The 15,863-nt window shown below is 35.0% G+C and overlaps 2 protein-coding genes across 5 annotated transcripts in view; one reads left to right on the top strand and one right to left on the bottom strand.

Moving 5' to 3' along the window:
* LOC100183920 (protein CMSS1-like) overlaps positions 1-15,863 on the bottom strand; it is a 43,294-nt gene that overhangs the window by 16,720 nt on the left and 10,711 nt on the right. The gene's annotated exons all lie outside the window — the stretch shown is intronic.
* Positions 686-15,762, top strand: LOC100185484 (filamin A-interacting protein 1-like). 3 transcript variants are annotated; one of them, XM_018812246.2, is made up of 19 exons: positions 686-796; positions 5,751-5,826; positions 6,179-6,434; positions 7,960-8,077; positions 8,423-8,567; positions 8,756-8,853; positions 9,263-9,394; positions 10,329-10,487; positions 10,634-10,825; positions 11,062-11,277; positions 11,510-11,701; positions 12,103-12,261; positions 12,608-12,760; positions 13,052-13,150; positions 13,302-13,409; positions 13,608-13,832; positions 14,114-14,357; positions 14,749-14,909; positions 15,162-15,762. In XM_018812246.2, the coding sequence occupies exons 1-19, from the start codon at positions 773-775 to the stop codon at positions 15,288-15,290; spliced, it is 2,886 nt and encodes a 961-aa protein (XP_018667791.1). In that variant the 5' UTR covers positions 686-772; the 3' UTR covers positions 15,291-15,762. The 3 variants fall into 3 exon arrangements, with proteins under 3 accessions (XP_018667791.1, XP_018667790.1, XP_002125885.2); XM_018812245.2 differs by lacking the exon at positions 686-796 and adding an exon at positions 4,814-4,952 and having other exon boundaries at positions 14,752-14,909; XM_002125849.5 differs by lacking the exon at positions 686-796 and adding an exon at positions 4,814-4,952.

Raw genomic sequence — 15,863 nt, 5'->3', positions numbered from 1 at the left:
GAATATCAAAACACTGACTGAACATTACAAACCATGCAATTTTAAAAATAACATAACATTAGAGTACATACTACAAGGTAAGAAAGACAACCATATCAAAACAATATCCATACACCAACAAACGCTAATTCACAAATGGTGTGCATTTATACAACAACTAATAGAACTACTTTAAAAAGATGCATTAAGATAGTTCAGGTCAAAAGCAAGACTAGGAACAGACTAAAGACCACGAGTTCAAGGTTATTGATTTTCGTTTTAAAGCAGTTTCGTAGCTTTGGAAATGATTTCAATGCTAAATAAGACTCATAAGAGTAAAGTATTTCTTTGCGCCGTGTGTTATACTATATACTCTTAGAAGTGTTTGCGTTTTAAATATTGTGGATTTTCGTTTTGTTGCGTTTTTTGGGGGTGGTATACCTTATTATAAGGCCAAATTTTTGACGTTTTCGAAAAAAAGAAGTGCTACTATAATGAAAAGACTTCGAAAAGCTGCAAGGATACTTGTTCAAGTAATAACAATACAGAAAAACTACTTTTCCTCTGCTTTGCCGACACTTATAGGCTGAAAAATGACACATCACCTTCAAAATTTAAATATTTCAGAACCCCATGCGTACTGTCGAGATAAATGCAAATTAATGATTAAAATATTGCATTTGGATATTGGAGTTATGTTTAATCGATTTAATTCTTATCCCAGAACGGTAGGTGAATGCGAGTTTTAATACAGAATGATCTGCTTTGATTGAAAGGCTTGGATTAAACTGCGATGTTTCGAAGCAAGAAATCTTCGGTAAGTTTACATTATTTTTCTCGTGTATTGGAAATTGGTTGGGGTAAGATAATTTATTTTTTTTCAATTTTATTGTCCTATTTGGTAGTTAACAAAAAATATTTGTACAATTGTAGTAACGTAGCCTCGTGACTTTAAAAGAGCGTTGTATTTGTTTATAAACGATTAGAAAAGACGGGTAATATATGATAACGGTGTCTCATCTTACCCAACAGTATACTAAATTATTTAATGCTATTAAAACCAGGCAAAATATAACTGAATCCAAAATGTTTATTAAAAGCCAATGTTTCGTCAGTCATACCTAAATTTTGTATTTCTTAGACACATTTTAGTAGTTTGTAAACTATTACTTAGTTAAGTCTAGTTACCAGACGAATCTTACAAACAAGAGTGTTTTTTGTGGGATTTTGTTAAAAAACAACGATTTCATATTCATTACTTTGTTGTAATAATACGACAACGGGTGTAGTGTGGGTGTGATTAACGTTAAACAAATCGTAATACGCAATCGTGTGTTTGAATTGCAACAGTTTCGTTTTTTGCGAATGAAATACTGCGTATGAAAAGGTAGTTGCTGTTGTAGTGCAAGCGGTATGAAAACATGTCTGGTTTTATATGGGTATAAGGCTATACAGTGAGACAAGGCTAGGGACTTGGGGTTAAGGCCAGAGTTTGCCCATTGTCGTAGCACCCAATTGTAAAACTATACGAAATCTTATAGCAATAATTCTGTGCCTAGAATATCGACAGTGCAGTTAATTGTAACATTTTATTGGTATTGTTTATAAAAGACTGGTTTAGTATTGGTTGTAGGCTAACGCCCTTTATCCAACAATCTTGTGCTTTGCATATTTTTCAAAACTACAACCGAAGCAAAACTACTTTGGTTAAAAAATACAACTCCAGCAATTACTCTTAGACGCAACCCAACGCACACGTGCGGGGCATGCATGATTATAAATTATTTATACCCCGTGAGAAATTCCCGTGAATTCGATCCGAGGCGGCCAATACATGTCACAAGGAATGGCTGCGTCTAGACGATATCATTTCCACAACTTATCTAAGGTTGGCATGATATAAGCTGATAGCCTGACCTAGAGGTCATTTAGACGAGACATTTCAGTCGTTTTAACGCAGTGTCTATTACTGTTAGACGATGTGAAGAGGCGAAATGAAAATAAGTGTCATATATCATTCGAAACGGGTTACTTTCTCATGCTTGTACAGTAGGATGGGGGTGGAGCGTGTTTCATTCTCTTTTCTCAGCCTATTTCGTAGTAAACAAAGAATATACAGTGGGGTGGGGGAAGATGGGACACCTTTAGCACATAATATCCAAATATTCTGATCGTGTTTTAAACAATTAACAAGGGTCTATATGGGAGTCGTGTGGACACGGTTTAATATTTCTTTGAATTTTCTTTGTTTACTACCAAATTGGAATAGAAAATGGAATGAAACTGTGTCCCATCTTCCCCCACCCTACTATATACAAAACTTATATAATCCTAACCCGGCGATTTTTGAAAGTGTTGTTAATTATTAAAAAAACAATCAATAAACCCCGGATATAGGAGTTACCGGTATTCAATCTTACCCCACAGTGCTATATCAAGCACCTAAACAAATGAAGATTACATAGAATATTTAAATTACTTCTAAAAGCAAAGTGAAATCCAACGTTTGATTCCTAACCCTGCATGTATAACATTACAAGCAGTATATTGAGATGTTCAAAGCAAACTAGGTTTTAATTTCATAGTGAACACTTTCGTTTTTATATATAATAAGGTGGGGAAGAAGCGACACCTTTTCATTCCATTGTCTTGTCTCATTTGGTAGTAAACAAAGAACATTCAAAGAATTATAAAACCGTATCCTCATAAACCGTTGTTAATTGTTTAAAACACGATCATGGTATTTGGATATTATGTGCTAAAGGTGTTCCAACTTCCCCCATGCTACTATATATGGATTGGTTTCTGCAAGAAAGGCATGCCAAGCGACCCGGCAGTGTAGGCTAGAGCTTTTTACCCTAAAATACTTAAAAAGTAAGTTTCGCAGTATACGTAGGCGTGAAATTGTACGAGAGATAGTAAATTAAATCTGAAAAGAGGTCAACGACTTCGAAATCAACACGCTGAGTTAAAGTACTTCGTAGAGTGTAAACAGAGCATGTTGTAAAAGGATATAAACTATGTTAGCGCTGTAGCAGCAAACGCTATTGCAGTCACGCGTTTTAGCAAGTTTTGTTTAGTGTTTTACAATATGCGAGATTTTGTTTACAGTTTATTTTTGCCAGGATACCTTTCGAGAGAGTAAAGCGTATGATATGAGTGACTTATTACACGTAATAATGTATTGGCATGACTTGTACTGACTTGTACTGATTGTAGTTTACAGTATGTGATATAGTAAGGTGGGGGAAGATGGGACACCTTTTTATTCCATTTTCTCGTCCCATTTGGTGGTAAGCAAAGAACACAAGAGTTTAAAACAGGATCAGGATATTTAGATATTGTGTGCCAGAGGTGTCCAATTTTACCCCACAAGACTATATACGAGCTTATATATGAATTCTCTAATTACACTCGGATTTCTGACATATCATACAAGATAGCCTAACGTATGCTGATAGTGACTTATTTCATGTAGCACTGTATTGCAATGGCTTAAACTTTTCTGTTAAGTGATATATGATGCCAGTATTCTATGCGCATTCTTTAATTACGTTCAGCTTGAATCAATACTATGTTACGAGATAGCCATTTCCCATGAGTTTAGATTGGTGATGACGTAACATTATGGGAACGTTTGGCTTGCCAGTAGCAATTGAGGCAGCGCGTCGACAGAGTACCAGTATATGAATAGGCCTATATTACAGCATAGGGTATTAAAGGCAGAGGCGGTTAGACTATGTATTGGGCGAAGTTGGTGCCCAATTCTGAGACAGTCACGTAAAAGAAAGTTATTGGCTAGATACACGTGCTAAACTAAGGCGGCAGGTCGTACTTGGTAAACACAATATTGAAGTCATATATAGTACTATCGGGTAAAATGGGATAACTTTTGGAACATAATTTCCAAATTTCCTGATCGTGTTTTAAACAATTAACAATGGTCAATGGGAGTTATAAGGATACAGTTTTATAATTCTTTGAATGTTCTTTGTTTACTATCAAATGGGACGAAAAAAGAGAATAAAGAGCTGCCCCATCTTATAATACACAATGTACTAGCATAACAAAGTGTAGGGATATAGACTGTTCCTGTTTTATATAAAGGAAGTCTTTTTCGTGCAAATATCGCTTCAAAATTTGCATAAGCTGCCCAGCGATTTGCGCGAATTAAACGATCGTTTATGACGTAATGTCAGACCTATTGTATAAGATTTGTTCTACGAAACGAACAGACAGTTTTTCGCACATTTTGTCAAATCTGCATTATTAAACTCAGTGTTTTAAACGATAAACCCAGACACGCAGAATCAGAATAGCTACAACTAGACATTGCAGCTGTGGTTTTGTAAACGGAAACACTGCTTTTATCTCTGCCACAATGCAGATGTATTTCCGATTAGAGGGCTATGCCACAGACAGAAGCATTCTGCGGGTATAGCGCTGATAACGCTTAACGGGAGGCGTCTGTTTCGTATCAACTCTCTTTTACAAGGGCAGTAATAACATAAAAACAGCTGCGCTAATAAACGCTCAGCAGTCTTAGAGAACAGGTGTCTATTTGTAGTCGCAGTCAAAGCCGATCCGATTTAAATTCTCAGTCGCAGATTTTAAACCAAGTTGAACATGTTTATTTTGCATGCAAACAAATGCTTTGTATTAAGTAAACGTTAATACATCGGATTTTAAACTTAAAACGTCATAATTCTGAGATAGCCGGAAGGTAGAAGGAGTTATTAATTATTTTGACATTGATATTGTGTATTAGTATATGGTAGTGTGGGGTAAGACGGAACACCTTTAGCACATAATATCCAAATATTCAAAAACGGTTTATCTAAAAATTTAAAAGTTTTTCGCAGAATGGACTGAGTGTAGATTTTGTATTTGTTTAGGATTTTTGTTTCTTTTATTCTTTCTGTTACCTTATGGATACTGATAATGAAACGACGAACATTGACTTAAGCTTTATGGTGAGCAGGTGTTTTCTACTATATAGTAAACGCCATGTAGATACATTATTGATAAGCAAAGAGCATGTCAGAATGAGATGAGTTATCTACAAGTTGTACATTTACTCCAACAAGCGACTCTAAGCTTTTTAAACTTCTATTCTGTATGGGTTTGATCCTATCCTAACTCGTATGGGGACCCGGGATTTGAGCTAGAAGTTATACCCAGTTAAATTGTAGTTATGAGACGTATAAAGTTAAGCATATCGTTTAAAAACTTGCATATTAAGTCGCCTTTGACCCTAAATTTACGGATTTTTGAATAGAGTTTTTATCATACGGATTACTTTATTTTTTTACCATTTATGATTGTAATTCATAATGATACATTCAGTATTTATATAAACTATGTTAATCGAACACAGCATTAAGCTAAGTTGACTTATCACTACTCTTAGCAACTTATACTATGTAGCGAATTTCCGCTCTAATAAGATTAGTTTAATACTCGACAAGCCTGATTTGGATTATTAGGGCAATGCTTATGCTAGGATAAGTAAGCTACATTAGATTTATAAACTATAAGAACATTACACTACTTTTGTTAAATGCTCATGCTTTGCATTTCGCCCACAAATATATTCGTTGATTTAAAATTTCAAAAACAAATAAAGTAAATTGGTCTATACTCTCTATAGAATAGTGTAGCGTAGTCAGTTCGAAATTGTGTTCTATACTATATTACCAGTTGTTATACCTCGTTTGTACCATGTGTTAATTCGCCGTGTGATAAGTATTGAAATGAAAATGCTCTTCTAGGTTCCCAATAAAAGCTCGCTGGACAGAGACACGGGAACCGTGGTACGAAAAAACAAGAAAAAATCGAATCATAGAGGTATCCTTTTCATGTATAGTAGGGTGGGGGAAGAGGGGACACCTTTAGCACATAATATCTAAATATCCTGATCGTGTTTAAACGATTACTAACGGTCAATAGAAGTCATGGGCATATAGTTTTATAATTTCTTGAAAGTTCTTTGTTTACTACTAAACGGGGCGAGAAAATAGAGGTAAAAGGTGTCCCATCTTCCCCCACCCTACTGTATTACAAATATTAAATACGAAAGAATTTCAAATTTCCTGACAGAACAACGTTTTTTTAGAGTCGGGAGGATACGGTTATATAATTCTGTAAATATTCGTTGGTTACTACCAAAAAAAACTTTTAAATAAAACCTTTATTCAAGAACCGCCGTGCGAAAACGATGACGTCAGTGGTGACGTACACAAAGACAAAAACGATCAACATGACGTTATCATTGCCAACGGTACGAACGACATGGATCAAAAACCAGAAACTGGTGAAAATACTTCAGAACCGAATATTAACTTAAGCAGAGACGAACTACTGAAACTTTTAAGCGTTTTTGAAGGGGAGTTACAGGCTAGAGATGAAGTTATATCAATATTAAAGACAGAATGCTCACAAAACCCGGAAACGAGGTATGTTTATGTATTGTATATTTTATTATAAAATCAATACCCTGCGGATACAATTAACGGTTAAGCAAGATTATGTATCTTTATATATAGCCCTATTACTCGGAATGTAATTAATACTACTTTAAAGTTATTTTTTTCAAATATATTTAATAAACCAAATATTACTGTTACCAGAAAGGCGTTATAATTAGTATTCCGTGTATGGTATTACGATTTTATATTTCATACGTTCTTAAAATTTATGTTATCGCCAGAAAAATTGGTAAACAAATACCTTTAAAAAATTTGCAATGCAAATCTGAACATTTTAAACGATTTTGAACTTTGCATTTTTCGCTCGATTAAAATGTGCCATTCGGGGATTTTAATCCACAGCATCTACGCTTACGTATTAATGATTGAATCCAGCCTATAGCATAGAATGCCAGGCAACTGTTCAATACTGTGCGAGCATGACTAAGCTTGCACTATGGACAGGTGGTTCAGTTTAGCTGTCACAGTTGTTTTGTTTCCTGTCAAACAAGAACTACGAACTGTCATTCACAACGTGTGCGTGACATTTTCATATACTGTAGCGTAGCCTACTCTTGTATAGCAGTTCCATTTAGTATTACTTAACAATTTCAAACGAAACAATAACCATAAACTAAAACTACGAAAATTTACGACCAAACGACGCTATACGACCATTAACAACTTTGATACCAAAGCAGCTGCAATCTCGTGTCTTTAATTTAGACAAATCATATGAGCGTTTTGACATATTATGTTTAACTGACTTAACCCCCCAAATGATTGCAAATAACATGACATTCAAAACGTTAGTGGAATATAATTTACGTCTTTTTTACAAGACTAGCATTTGAAAGTAATACATTGTGACTGGTAAAAACGACAACTAAAACATTGGACTTCAAAACAGGGTCATTAAGACTATACCGGTACCTAAGGTTTTGCTGCGTGGTATACCTTGTCACTAATTCCATTAACATGTTCTCGTATATTAAACACACAGTGTACACCATCTGCTAAAAGTTAAAACGGTTGCGGTTTGATATATTAATGGCATACCAGCGATATGAATAGGCGGCCACAGTCTTGGCCACGAAATGGGGCGTGCTTTTTACTGATGAATGATACGTTCATTACTCACTATCTACACAAGGCAGCTGTTATCGTATTCATTATCACTATAGGAATATTAACCAGATTACGAAGTAGTACACATAACAAACAGAATAAAGCTGTAAGAAGTATATAATCCGCCACGCCTAAGCCATAAGCGCTAACAAATATGTTAAACTATTCGCATTTATATGTTGACAATTACAAAGTGCACAAGTGCTTTTTCTGCCATTTTCTCTAACAAAAATTGTGTATAAATAAGAGACAATCTACTACAAAATTGAATCCACCCCTTAGAAAATTACTTTATTCTTAATAAAGTTATGCTACATATATTGCTATGTATACTATTATGTATACTAAGTGTATTGAGAGTTTTTAACTATTACTTCTTTATCAGGTACGGACTTACAAGTCAGCCGTTAAAGGCGCTCCAACGTGACGCTGCGTCTTTGGATCTTACAACACAAACGCCCGAAAGCGAACAAACAAAAGAACAAATGAAAAAGATAATTCAGGTTCGTGATGACATCATAAAATACGCATTTTACGAAACAATGTAGTCCCGATTCCCAAGGGTAACAATTAAAGAGATTATACAGAACGTGACCGTGTATACTTCTTTGGTATTGCATATGTACAAGCTTTATATAAGACGTATGATTAATAAATTAATTAGCATTGGGTCAACAAGTATACAGCTATGGACAAAGAACAATAAAAACGTTGTATAAATACAGATACCTTTATAAATATAGACACACATAAAACACAACAACATACACACAGGGCAACCATAAAATTACGTTGTAACACTAAAAAGACTCCTACAAACGACTAACAACAACACAATTACGTTGTAGCATCAAAAAGACTCCTACAAACGACTGAAACAGATCCTTCTGACATCGGAGGACAAATATCAAAGGATGGGAATCGAACTAGAGGAAGAGAAACGGAAGCACCAAGAGTACATGATGAAATCAGATGACTTCGTTAACTTATTAGGTATGGTAAGATGACGTCACTATGACGTATAATATTTTCAATACGTCATTGGAAAATGTTTGGAATTTAGTTACGATGGTGTTTAGTTTTAGTATGCAAGCGATTTTCGGGTGACGTATCTATGACGTATATGGGTCGTGACGTCACTGTTATGATTTGGACTTTATTCTTTAATGAGTTTAATGCAGAACACGATAGAGAACGTCTAAAGCAAATTATTGAACGGGAAAAATCAACCCATGACCGGAAAGAAAGAGAACTCGTTCGAAAACTTCGTGAAAATAAAGTGGGTTTTGTAATACTAGATATTATGCTTTTCGTGGCTTAAAACAGTTACATATTCCGTTCTTATAGTAATCCTGGTCTGCTAGAAAATGGGCTTGGCATGCGCGTTAGGCAAATCGCATGGTTATGCACATATGGGTAGCAAAACACATGAAATAAAAAACAAACACAATTTAATAAAAATGGGGAAATCGATTGGACCTAGGGTCAGAGTTTGTCCATAGCCTTGCTATGGTCCTATGTAGTTTGGCCTCGGTTAGGAAGTAGCGCTTTAAAAGGGGCAAAGGCCATTATAATAACCTTGAGTTCAACTGAAACCACGTAAGTACGTGGCTAAGTTTACACGCACGTCGTGGCGTCGGGTACGTCTTTAATGAAATTAAAGCGCTAACATATATGTTGGCATATAGGACGAGCTATCGCGGTTGAAAAGTTTATCATTGGAGCTTGTGGAAGAGAGACAACGACAGCTGCAGGCGCTGAATGAACAGAGGCAACTGGCTAGCACGCAGAAACGTCAGTTCGACGAACTACAAGCGAAGGTGGGAATGATTGCAGCCACTAACACATTATATATGTGTTAAAGTAATCGTATGTTTTACAGACAAGTTGTACTGGTCACATTATTATATGTGTTGTAACTGCTCAGTTTATCAAAATGTTCAGTTAACAGAATACTTATTAACCACACGATAAACTTTAACAAGTGAACTATCGCTCTTCTATTTAAAAGAATATCGTCATACTGCTAAATGTTGTACGCCGTTTTTACTCCATTTTAAATCAAATTTTACTTAAATTAGATAGCATATTAATCACAACATGTTGTAGAATCTTAAGTTAACCGTATAACGTAGTTACGATAAAATTTAAGCGAATTTTTACTTAAATTTATCTGACTTGTGTCGCATTTATTAAATTAGCAGTTTTAACCTAATGGTAAAACATAACGGCTGTTTAGAAGTTAACATAAATCAACTTCCAAAGTCAATTTAAACCATATATATTATCCACAACTTCCCGACGAGACAATCTATAAAATCGTTAGATTGGAAATCGGTATGCCCGTCGATAAACACGAAAATAGACCTTGTATAATGGTCTTGGAATACACAACGCCGATGGCCTACGTTTTAGTGGGCTATAAAAGTATGCGGAATCGAGCGTAATCTAATTACGCTTCACTGTAAACGTAGCTACAATTAGTAGCACGTTTGCATAAAGAAAAACTAGGTTAAGATCAGTAAATAAATGTCACAAAGATGATAATAATTTGAATCAACAAAAAAAGGGAATGATTAATAAAACGGCATTATAGCAGCGTTTCACACTCTAAATTTATGCCGTCTATTACCTCATTTGGTCGTGAAGTAAACTTGCAAACTTGGTATGGTTAAGACATGCATTAGGGCCTGGGAATTAGGCCAGAGTTGTCTTAATACCGATCAGGCAAACTTATGTTTAACCTACATTTAGGTGACAGAGGCAGAAAAATTGACTGAAACTGAAAGAGAACACGCACTACAGCTTGAGAATGAACTTGAGGAACAAACAAATAAATTCTATAATGAAAACGAGGAGCTTACAGCAAAACTTTCGGCACAAGAAGAGAAAAATTCGCAACTGGAGGACAAGGTTATAAGTTGTGCAAAATAGAAAAACATCAAGTGTATTCATATTGATAAAACATAATGTCACTAAATGTATGCTCTATGTGTTTTGTGTATAAGAATACACCCATGTTATAACTCGACATAAGGTAAAATGAATGACAATTCCAGATTACGACTATGAGCAAGCAGATGCGAAAATTAAAGAGCGTGGATAAAAATCTTCGAAAGACAGATGATCAGCTTTTCCGAATCAGAGAGAAACTAGAACAAGAGGAGAAACATGAAGATCTCTTGGAAGAGGTTGAACTCCTTAGGAAGACTGTAAAGGAGATGCAAGAAGCAGAAAAAATATATGCACAGGTAAGATTAACAGTCAAATACTGCCATGAAAATATAAAAAAATCTTGAATAAATACATCTTATCAGTTGTAATTGAATATTTCTGCAAGTATATGAATGGTAATGATAGACATTGTTATTTCTGTATGGGTGACATCAGGGTATGTGCAAGCTTATGATTTATCATGTATGTTACTTTGTGGGTGATTAATTTCTAAAGATTTGTTCGTGGTTTTGTCACCATCTTCATTATCTAGGCTCAGGAAGAATGTAAAGATGTGAGAACCGCTCTTGAATTGGAAGTTGAATCGACCAAGCTGATGAGAGTAGAGATGGAAAAACTAAGGAAGAACGCTCGCAACCAGAAAGAGATGGAAAGATGCATTGAAGAGGCGAACTTCCGGTTTGATGAGATTAAATCTCAGTTTGAATCGGAGAGCAAAAAAGCGGAGAAAATGAGAAAGCAGTTGGAGGTAAGGGTGGTGGACATAAATCACTTATTTATTCTCACTTAGTGATATGCTGGAAGAGCGGGTTTGAACATGGGTGTTCTGGTATGCATGATAAACAGTACCATCATGCAAGTTTTTAGGAAAAGGTTCGGTCTCATTTTTGTGATGGTTTGGCTTTTTTTGTAAAGACGAAGAAATTCGCAATATTAAAATATCTGAGAAGAAACCCAATTTACAAAATTTACATTTCCAGGAATACGAAACTAGAATTGCAAAATATGATGAATGTGAAGCAGCCATGAAAATGGGGGAGACAAAAATAAAACAATGCCATCTAGTGATCGGGGAGCTTCGTGAAGAAAGAGATGCCATGGAAACAAAATACACACTGGAAACTGACAAGTGTGGTCAGTGTAAAGAACTACTGGAAGATGAAAGAAATAAGGTGGGCAAGGGTATATTGAACATTACAGCTGTTGGTAATATTATTTCTAACAAAACAGTACAAATGCTATGGTACAGGATACGTCATTTTAACAAATCATGTCTAGATATTTGCCAATCAAAACAACAATATTACAAAAACAACAGAAGCCATATATGCCCACATATGTTTCCATGTTGGTATTAATATTCTTAACAAAGCAGGGCTCAATGCTTTGGTACAGGACATTTGAATAAAATTATGTTGAACTATTTGCTAACCAAAATAACAGTCTTTTTCCAAAACAAAAAAAGCTATACATGTTCATAACGTTATAGTATTAGGAAAACGGATATGTGTGAACTGTGGCATAAAGCGAACGTAACAACAATACAATAAACTTTCTTTATTACACCATAAAGGTTACAGAGGTCACACAAAAAATGATCGAAGAAAGCAAGAAGGTTCTCAAACTTAAGGAACAGCTGGTGGCACTGGAGAGCAAAAAAGCTGAAGACGCAGAAGTTTTGCATCAAAAAGTTGAAGCGCTTAAAGACAAACTTGACCAATCAAGTTCTAAGGTTAAAACAAGTTAAACATTTCAGTTTGTTGTATTTATATACTTCAATGTCCTTTTAATGTTATTATTTGTACTGCCAATGTGAGTTCCCCATTACATGTATGTAATTACACTCAGTAACATCTGTACTTAGTTACACCAAAGTTTAAAACAAAAGTTATAATTTTTCTCATTTTTGTAACAAAATATACAAATTTACAGCTTCAAAAAGCTATAATAACTTACTAAAAAATAAAAGGGAGGCATATTTAATTCAATTAGCACCATATTTTCTTACAGAAGAACGGCTTATATACACTCAGTTTTACATAAATTTTCTATATTAAACTATGTGTATCCTACTGTAGGAAAAGGTTGTGCAACTAGAAACTACAATCAACAATCACCGAAAGCAAGTTGCAATGCTGAAAACTAGACTTGATCAGTTGGAAAATGAAAACAGTTCCCTGGAAAAGCAGGCAGCTGGTGCAAAAGAGGAAGAAAAAAAAGCAAAAACAAATGTAAGTTAATTATATGGATGATTATGGGACAACAGGCTTCATTTGCCTTGTCATACATGTATAGTCATTAAGATTGAAAGACCAATATAGTGGTTAATGCTACTGAACAACTTAGGAAATCAGTTGGACATTTAGAAAAACCAAATTAGACGCTTTCTTTTTTAAACGAACAAATTCTCGAAAAAGTCAAATGTTTGAGCTGTTATTTCAACTTGATTTACTAGAAAAGTATATTCATTATGGGAGAAGCAGTTACTACGTTTCACAATTTACCCAATATATCTTCTTCAGTTAAAAATATCCACTGACAAACTGAAGAAACTGGTGTCCCTTGGACTTAATGAACAAGTGGTAGTAGCCAAGTATGAGGAGTATAAGCAAAGACACAATGTAGGTTACAACTAAGTAAAGTAGGCCTATTTTAAAAATATTGATAATTATAATTTGTAGATTATAAAGATTTGTGAAATTTTCATTTTTTTAAATATGAAAATATTATACCTTAGTAGTGTTAACCACACTTCATTGCCCTTTACTACAGGAACTAGAAACTACAAACGCATCTTTAAAAAAAGAACTCGAGCAATTAGAAGGCAGGATCTTACAACAGAAGGATCCAAATGCAAATAACAATAATATTCTATTAAAGGTAAAATCAATAAACAATAGAGAGACCATAGGCACCAAACCTGGGGTAGCAGGGTAGACAGGCATGGAATTTTTGACACTGCATTAATCAGTAAACATTTTAACCAAAATTTGTATCAAGAGATTGTACATCTAACTACCCCTGCATTTTCATTTTTTAAAGTTTTGTGACAATAAACCTAACTCGTTTCCTTCACAGGGAATATCAATGTTACATGCATCTACGCAAACAACTGAAGAAAGAACAAAATCTCCTTCTTTGTCCAGCAACGTACCAATCCGAAGGCCTTCTCCCACTCCTGGGGAGTCAGGACGCTCTTCTTCAGTCAGGAGGTCATCCGGACATACTTTAACGAAGAGGGATTCAGTAACATCAATAAATGGAAGACATAAACAAAGTGTGACTTTAACTCCAAGTAAAAAGGTGCATTTTTTAAATACCAACATGTAGTAAAAGAAAACATCAGTCATACTAAGCTGAAATTCTAATCATAGCCCTTATGGGATCAAAAACATGTTTGAATTAAACATTAGAAAGACAAGGACTGTTTAATTACCAACTTACAAGTCCTAATACTACACATACTATATAGCAAGTACTTAAATATACACATGGTATAACAAATGTTAACAACAAAAATTCCTAGCCTGTCCTACTAAAGGATCTCATAGCTTTAATAGATGGAACATAACTTTTAATTTCAGCCTGGAACCATCACAAAACAAGACAGTAGCAAAACAAAAGGATCCATTATGGTGAGACTAAATGGTGCCAGTGATCCTGCACCTCATCCTGTTTCCATGACGATCACACATGATCCTGGAGAGGAGACTGCTCCAACTTTTAAAATCATCCGCGACCAGAAAACGGGAAGTCCACACATTGAAACAAGTGTTAATGAAGGGAAGAAGGGAATTCAAATTCGAATGAATAACACAGGAAAGACAGGTAAGGGTTATAATGGTTTGTAAACTGAACAAACAAATGGATTTGAACTATCTAAGCATACTTATGTGAAAGCTTGAACATCTGCTAAGGTATATGTGACAGCACTTTTGGTGTCGGGCTACAAGACATGCTTTGCTGTAGGACCTCATCCATATATATGATATATAAACCCCAGGTCCATAGGGCTTCACCAATATACAATATACGGCTTACGGTTATATAATGTGCGTTAGCACCTTGGGTTTTGGGACAATGGAACAACTCTCAGTCACTCTCTAACATAAGTCTCCCAGCAAATCAACTTGTATTAAACACATATATAAATACACCTATAAAATATAATACTCTCATGTCTCTTCTAATGCTAGCTCCTTACAAATAATGCTACCAGCAGACAAAACACCTACCACAAATCGTCCACCTAGTTCCTCTTCATTGGGAAGATCTACCATGAAAAGTAAAGTGACAAGCAGAGTAAGTATAACTCCAACGACAAGCAAAACACGTTCAGAAAGTAAAACAAGGTCGGAGAGCAAAACTAGGAAATCACTGGTAAGCTAAACAAATTTTATGTGTGGGCAATATTGGGCAGACTAGATTAGGAAATGATTTTCAAATACAATAAACCTGGAAGATGCACAAATATGGAAAATGTATTTCTTAATCTTTAACATTATGTATAAAGGTGGCTGTACACAGTATCCGGCATGCGAATTCGCTTGCGTTCATATGCGCCTTTGCATACAGCAACAAAGAAAACATTTTAAGACAATAAAGACATTTAACAATTTGTTTCATATGCAGCAAACCACACGCAGACCATCGATCTCACCAACAAGGATTCCTAAATTCCGGACTGGTGCTGCCACGCCACCTGCCACGCCCACTATAAGTAGAGCATCACGCACAATCATACAAAGCAAGCCACGTTAGAAACTCTACACTGATGCTGCTCACTTAAGTTTCACTCCATGAGGTACACTGTGCCCATTGGCGCAAAGTGAAGATAAATATGTGTTTTCAGTACAAAACACACCAAGTTTAAAAAACCTAAACTTAGCAAACTAAAATATTAAAAATAAACCACACTTTTAAGGCAAATTTTGCTGTTATTGAAACACCATTACAATATGGCCTAAATGAAAAGGTATAAACTGCCCTTTTCTTTACAATAAATAATAATATCTACACTCTTATAAAGTTGCAATTTCTTTTACACATACTTTCTTTTAAACTCTAATTGTACATTATTTTTAGAAGCAAAAATCTAACCTATGATTTCTCTTTTATATCTGGTGACTCTATAATGTGGACAAATGTTCTAGAAAGAATTCGTATCTATTAGTAAACATTTGCAATTTTTCCGCCACATATTTTTCAAATGCTACTTTACTTTTACACTGCATGTCCACAGTCGCTTGTTTTACGATTATTTATATTTCTAACAAAGCTTCCGAATAAAAGATGGTATTAGATTTTAAACAAATCTCTGTTACAGGCAGACAT

Source organism: Ciona intestinalis, chromosome 6 (genome assembly GCF_000224145.3).
Source record: "Ciona intestinalis chromosome 6, KH, whole genome shotgun sequence".
In the NCBI taxonomy this organism is placed as follows: domain Eukaryota; kingdom Metazoa; phylum Chordata; class Ascidiacea; order Phlebobranchia; family Cionidae; genus Ciona; species Ciona intestinalis.
Note: the sequence above shows the minus strand (reverse complement) of the source record. Positions and strands in the feature narration are given on the sequence as shown.